The sequence below is a fragment of the Urocampus carinirostris genome, chromosome 16 (genome assembly GCF_059441175.1).
Source record: "Urocampus carinirostris isolate Australia breed hairy pipefish chromosome 16, RoL_Ucar_1.0, whole genome shotgun sequence".
Classification (NCBI taxonomy): domain Eukaryota; kingdom Metazoa; phylum Chordata; class Actinopteri; order Syngnathiformes; family Syngnathidae; genus Urocampus; species Urocampus carinirostris.
In genome coordinates, this window is record NC_142364.1 from 18,255,747 (window position 1) to 18,263,040 (window position 7,294).

Below are 7,294 nucleotides of genomic sequence, written 5' to 3' on the forward strand. Positions count from 1 at the left end.
TCTAACTTACAGCAATGTCTGTATACTTTGACATCCCGAAAAAAAATGATCGTATCTACTGTTTTTACGTAAGTCGAATGGTTCCTAAGTAGGGGAGCGTCTGTATTGTTTTTTTTTGTTTTTTTTAAGAAGAATGATAACATTACAGTGGTCTCAAATTTCCCATAATCTTTCCCATTTTTTTTTTGCAATATTTCACAAAGATATGTCCCCTGGATCTGTACTGATAGGTTATTAGTAATGGAGTAGATCAGGGATCTATTACTTTTTTTAAGCTGAGAGCTACTTTTTGTTACTTATTAGCACAAAGGGCACCCGTTTTGATCTGCATTTGTATAGTAACAACTTATAATGTTATTACTATGTTGTTACTATGTTATTACCAGGATAATATATGGAAGTAGGGTAAAATTGACTCAGTCAACCACTAAAAAAATCATTTTACTAATAAAATCACCATGACCTTGCACTGGTGAGCTAATTTTAACACAAGTCCGCGGGCACCTATGCTGTCCTAAGGGGGCGCCCTAGTGCTCGCGCGCACCGCGTTGGAGACCCCTGGTGTAGATACTAGCACTTTTTTTAAAGGTATTTGTAGTTGCCATTGAGGCTTACACTAGTGATAACCGCCACCTGGTGGCCATTTGACCATCAAAAACCTAAATGGGGAAGGATAAAGCAATTTCTTTATAAATATAATTTATCATTATCCAGGAACTTTATGTTCTTTCGGTATGTCCCCCCAAAATTGTGCTATCGAACATCCCTTGACATATATAATTGTATTAGTGCTACATTCAATTGCCGCCTTATGTTCTTTACAGATCATGCAGGCCCAGTTCGCCCAAGACAACAACCCAGATGCCCAAACGTTACAAAAACTAGCCGACATGACGGGACTCAGCAGACGAGTTATACAAGTGAGTACCCGATACAGGAAAAAAAAGACAGTTTTGTGAAAGCGTGATTCGTAATATCCGGCTGCATCGTTCTTCATAGGTGTGGTTTCAAAACTGCAGAGCAAGACACAAAAAGCACACACCCCAGAACAGCGGAGGGCCCCAGGGTCACCCCCACTCCAGGATCCCCTCGTCGCTGCCCGATGAACTTCATTACTCCCCCTTCGGCAGTCCTGACCGGGCGCGAATGGTCGCCCTACATGGATACATCGACAGTACGTTGTTTGACATTTTCACTTGCAATTTCCAAACAACAGTCAAAACAGAGAGACATCTTGCAAGGAGAACAGGAGAGGACTGTACAAACCAACCCTCGTATAGGAAAATTCCAATCTGTTTAAAAGTTCCTTTCCTGAGCCCTTATTTTTTAGTAAATCTTCCTGGTTCCCAAAAGCAGATCCGCCCAAAAGGATGTGGAAAAAAAGAACAGGAACCTTATATCATATAGCGACATGATGTAAACAGTAGATAATAGTCAAAATTTCAAATAACTGTGAGGAATAATAGTCAAAATAACAAACAATGAGCAATAATAGTGTCAGGACCAGAACGGAGACAGGACCCACTCGCATTGCGTTTCTCACAAGTTTTATTGGAAGAAAGAGAAAGGGTTGCGTCCACGATCCGGTGATTGCTGGGCACGGGAAGCAGGTCGCTCTGAACGTGGAAGTGGATCTTCCGTGGCGAGCGATGGTGGTGTCGGGAACGGAAAATAGGTCAGTAGCCGGGACAAGAGAGCAAAAACGTGGTCGGGGTCGTAAGCGAGCCGTAAGCCTGGAAAGGAGAGTAGACGTGGTCTGGGACAAAAGATGTCAAAAGCCGGGACGGGAGAGTAGACGTGGTCAGGATCAAAAACGGGTCGAAGCCGGGGGACAGACAGAAGCAAAAAACAGGTGGGAGTCAGGGTCGAAAAAGGCTTGCCTAGTGTTAACTGAGGTTCGCAGACGGACTGACAAAAGGCGACAGACAAGAGTGGGTTTAAATAGGGACAGGGAGCCAATCAGAGTCCAAGGCAGTTGGCGCCAAAGGAGCGGGCACAGGTGATGCATATCGGTAATCATGTCAAATAGTCTTAATTAACGTACACTCTATCCAATGCAGTCTCTTTTGCAGGTGTCCAATATTATATCAGAAATAAGAAAAATAATATTATCAATAATAATAATATTAATAATAATAATAATAATAATAATAATAATAATAATAATACATATGATTCACATTGTGCAAATAAAAACAAATTAAAGGGGTTAAAGAACATTTTGATTTCAAATGGTATCAATATCAGCATGATATCTGACTTTTAGCTATCATTACTTGTGATTGTAGCTGATACCAGTATTGACTGTCCTCTCGTGGCAATTATGTGATTAGGATTCTGAATATAAAAATTGCAAAAACTATACAATGCTAACTTGTACAATTTTTAAGTTTTTATTTAAAAAAATGAAGTATTAATGGTACCAGTAGTCTTTGTCAGTGTCGGTGATTACCGGTACTTAAGTTTGGAATTAAGAAGAACTGAACTTGTCTAATTTTGACAACAAATGCATGAAAATAGTACTGACTAATGTAGAAATTGAAATTATTTATGATGATATTATTAAAATTACATATACCATGTTTTCTGCACTCTAAGAAGCACCAAATATAAATTGAAAAAAAAAAGTATTCTGTGATACACAGTATTACAATATATAAAGCACCCTTGACTATCAGGTGAATGGAATTTAAACTAGAGTAGGAACCAGGAATGCATAAAAAATGAAATATATACATTTGAATTGAAATAATTTATTACATAGAACAATGATTAACATTATGACATCTGGTTTCATTACTAAAATGAATTCATCCTAAAATTACTGTGTGGTAGTTTGGTCAGATGAGACCAAAATAGAACATTTTGGTCATATTTCCACTAAGCGTATTTGTAGGAAGAATAACGAAAAGTACAATCTGAAGACACCATCCCTACTGTGAAGTATGGGGGTGGTAACATCATGCTTAGGGGGTGTCATTCCGAAGTATCCACCTTTTTGACAGCTAGACAGCTAGTGAATGATGTCCTAAAGAACCAATCTTCCTTTAGTTGATTTGCTGGCAATCCAAACAATGGCGACCATTGGCCTTGTAAGGCAGGGCCGTAGCCCCGGAAACGCACATAAGGCATCAAGTACCCAGGAGTGCACCAAAAGAAATTAGGGTCGTGGAAAAAAAGTGTAAAGTGTTAAAAGTGTTAATAATATGCGCTAATATGGTTAAACAATACAAAAGCAGCATAAACCAAATTTCCAGAGAAAAGAGGTGAATGTGCTCTGTGCCCCGGCCCATCTCCAGTCTCAGGGTGCCCCGCTCCCCTCCCAGTGGTATTTTCGATTATGGCTCATTTGCAATTTAGTGAACACCTGTGCGAACATGGCCTTGAAATGGCAACTAAAGTCTGGAGCTGAGAAAAAAGAAAAAGAAGAAACAAAATGAAGCTCATGCATCGCTTGCCGGTAGTCAATTTTAAAATAGAAAAGCTCATTATTGTACAGTATTTCTACACCCATTTGGTGCACTGTTTTAAAGGGCGCACTGTCCTTGCTTCGAATACAACAAAATTGTAAAAAAGAAAGACCAAACATTTTGGTAATCGCATTTTTTTAAAGAAAGCCCTCAAACTCAGATAGTGGTTGATAGTGTTGGGCAGATAGTGAAAAGTGTCACTGGGAGGCATGCTTTAACTCTCAGGTTCAGACTGTCAGTGAAAGTTTTGGACCGATAAGGTGAGTACCAATGAATTTGTTGTCTATGTAAAATATTCTTTTTACAGCAGTAAATTGTTAATACAAAGCATGTAAAAAGAATATTTTGCCAAAACAACAAATTAAAACGTCCTCACCTAATTAATCCAAACAAACAAAAGGAAATTACTTATTTAATTCTCGTGTTTGTTGACAGTGTTATGGAAATAAATAAATTGCACTGAGAAATTCAATTATTTTTTTTGTGGTGGGGGGAACCATGAAGCATTTGTGCTTGGGGCACCCAAATAGCTAGCAATGGCCCTGTTATAAGGTCACCATAAAACTAAAAACAAAGTACAAAAAGTCCCATTAGCTTGCTAACCATACAGATATTTTCTAAACGAGGCTAAGTTAAGACATGCTAACAACAGTTCAAACAAAGGACATAATTCTGTACGAAACGTTGAAAGTGGGCGTCCTGGCTATTGTCAAAGTTGTGCGCTTTCCTTTTAGCAACAAACAATTAACATGATAACCACAAGAGGACACTGGAAAACCACTGTGTTTCTCAAAGGCAGAACAGTTACCATATGCAGTATATTTCAATTTTAAATATGTATTTCCAGTTTTATGCATTGTATTTTCCAGTATGTAAGATGCTCCAGATTATAAAGTGCCCTTTTAAATGTATGGCCAATTTGAGGTTTTGAGGTGCTTATTATGCTCCGGAATATTCGGTAAATAAAACCCTTGTTCATTTGTCAGTGTATCACAAATTTAAAGTAGTTTTGTGTGTTTTTCAGGTCACCCTTTCTCCGTGTTGACCTCGCAGAGTCTCCCCCATCAAGCAATGACACTGCCCCAACTTCCCCTCAGCCGCTAACACACAGCCGAAGACCCCGACCTTTCAGGAAAACGCAAACCTGCGCCCCCTGACCTTTGACCCTCAATCAGCAATGCCCGTGCAGTGCATCAGAGAGTGAAAAAGAATCCTTTCCCCTTCCCCATATACGTCACGTTTGATCATACGCGTACCACCGGAGATTGGAAGCGTGGATGTGACTCAAGAAGAACTACTGAGGCCATTGGAGGGTCCAGTTTTGGGGGTCAGGGGAAGGGGGAGGTTAGTCCTTTTTGGGGATTCAAACTGAAGTTAGAGGACACGAAATCGACGCAGAATGACTCACGGAAACAAAACCTCGTTGCATCAGAAAACTTTGTTTGCGTCGAGATGTAAAGACCGAAAAATGAAGGATAATCGCAAAGCACAAAAACAGACTGGTATGGAAATTCCAGGTTTCTGCAAACAGACTGCATACTCTTTAAACTAAAAGTGGAAAAAAAATGGCCGTGTTTTGCTTGGAGTGCAACAGTATTGGTACAAAACGGACAAAAATGGAACTTATTAGTAAGATGTGACTTTTTGTGCGAGTGTGCGTGTGTTGGGGATATTCTGTGCATCATGTACTCTTGTACCATGACCGTCATGTGAAGCGGGGTGTCCAAACTAAAGTCTGGGGGCAATTTATGGTCCGCCCAAAAATTTTCAGCGACCTACAGCCTATAGTAAAAATTAAGAATAGAATATTTTTAAAATTACTCCAAAAATTACTTCTTATGTTTTTTCTTACATTTTAATCTAATCTTTTAAGGGACAGTGTGTATTATTTGACCACTAGATGTCGCTGTATTTTTTAGTGCAACAAAAAAACGAGTGCCAAAAAGCATAAGGAAGAATACAGACTACGAGACTCAAAGTACCAAACATAATGTTTTTCTTCTATTTTTTTTCTCATGTTTTTGCTAGATTTTTGGTTTTGGAGGCACCCATAGCAGCTAAATGGACAATTATGTCTGCTCCCTCTATGTGAGCCTCATTCTATGTAAATTAAAGGCAAATATTTTGAGGATTTTTTTAAGGAATTCACAACTACAGGATAGTTCATGATTTTTTGCTTATTATTTGAATCAATATTTTTTTATATAAAATAAGGTGTTACATAACACACACTGTCTTTTTTCTGTGTATTAAAATTTAAATAAGGATATTGAATGAGAACACACCCATGGTATTTGATGTGTTTGTTAAATTTGGCACTTATATGTACGTGACCCCTTCGATGAAAGAGTTTGGACACCACTGGTGTAAAGAAACAGATCCAACGTCAACCTCAATGTTCTTGTATTTATTAAGATGAAAAAAAAATCCCTGTAAAGCACTTTTTGTTTGATTTTTGTATAATAAAATGAAAAAAAAAACATCAATGAAACGGAAACACAGTTTATTTGATAGACATGGATGATGTTTTGTGTGAGCGAATGCAATAAAACAGAATGTGATACTTTTGTGGTCAATCTCTGGGAAATACAGTTTTTGTTGAAGTACATCTTTTTATTAGCCTTGGCTTGTTTCTTTTCTAGAGGCTACTCTCATCTTGGGCGAATTGGAGGAACTTAAAAACAATTTGTTTACTTCACTATTTTTAAGTGAGTCAATTGTAATAATGAGGCTAATATCAAACACGTAGACCAAGAATACATTCCCACACAAGGAAGACTAATAACTCCGGAGACTGAAGGTGAGCAAAAAACACCTCTTTCTCCCCAATTTTCATACCCAGCCTTTCACTAAAAGGAGACAATGAAAAGGGAAAAAGATTTTTCCCAAAAAGGAATTAAAAATGAAATAAAAAAGAGGCAAAAGGAGAAAACGGGAATTAAAAAGCAAAGTAGGGTAAAAAAAAGTGAAAAAGGAAAGAAGGAAAATAAAGGAATGAAAGAGGAAAATAGACAAAAACAAAAAAAAAACATTTTTCTCTTTTATTTTATTTATTTTTCCTTTTTTTCTGGATTTTAATTTTTTTATTTTTTAGTCCTTTTTTCTTTCTTTTTTCTTTTTTATTCATTCTATTTCAAAAGTAATAAGGTGTAATTTGGTGACTTTGAGTCTCTGTATATTGGCTTCTTCCATTGTGCTTTTTAGCACTCGTTTTTGGTGGCACGACAAATAATAAACACTGTCCCTTTAACTTAGTTTGAGGCCTCCGCCTTAATTTGTGTCATCCTGGTGAGTTTAAGATCCCTGCTATAGACCCTTTGATAAACCATGAACGAATCTATGAACACCTAATGCCCCCGATAAGAAGGTTGCTGTTGCCGCTATCGGTGTGTGAGTGTGTTTGTGAATGGGTAAGTGTAAAGCACATTGTAAAGCACTTTGGGAGGTCTTCAGTGACCTGAAAAGTGTTATATAAATGCAGACCATTGTCATTGTCATTGAAATGTTTTAATTACTTATTTTTTTTTTTTATTTTTTTTTTTACTTACTTTGACATTCTTCTTCAGCTCGCATTGCTGCATTATACTCCCCCTGGTGGCAAGGCCCTCCCACAACATTATAATGCTATATGAGGTAATTACTTACCACTTGTCCAACTTGCTGCCGCCGTGTCATTCGAACAAATCTAGATTGATAGTAAATGTTGCCACATGTTCACTATACACATACTCAAATGGCGCACGTAAAGATTCCAAATTTTGCCCAAAAAGGTGTGTATTTGGTTGGAATGTGGACATTAAAAAAAAAAAAATCTTTCTGAAAGT

General features: G+C 37.7%; 1 protein-coding gene across 2 annotated transcripts in view; it reads left to right on the forward strand.

Annotated features, from left to right (window-relative positions):
* The window catches only part of lhx6a (LIM homeobox 6a), a 36,147-nt gene extending 30,114 nt beyond the window's left edge, over positions 1 to 6,033 (forward strand). For both annotated transcript variants that reach the window (XM_088355959.1, XM_088355960.1), the window contains exons 7-9: positions 825 to 920; positions 1,000 to 1,174; positions 4,495 to 6,033. In XM_088355959.1, coding sequence (XP_088212085.1) covers positions 825 to 920; positions 1,000 to 1,174; positions 4,495 to 4,574 — 351 coding nt within the window. In that variant the 3' untranslated portion in view covers positions 4,575 to 6,033. The remainder of the gene's footprint in view (positions 1 to 824; positions 921 to 999; positions 1,175 to 4,494) is intronic.
* The last annotated feature ends 1,261 nt before the right edge of the window (positions 6,034 to 7,294 follow it).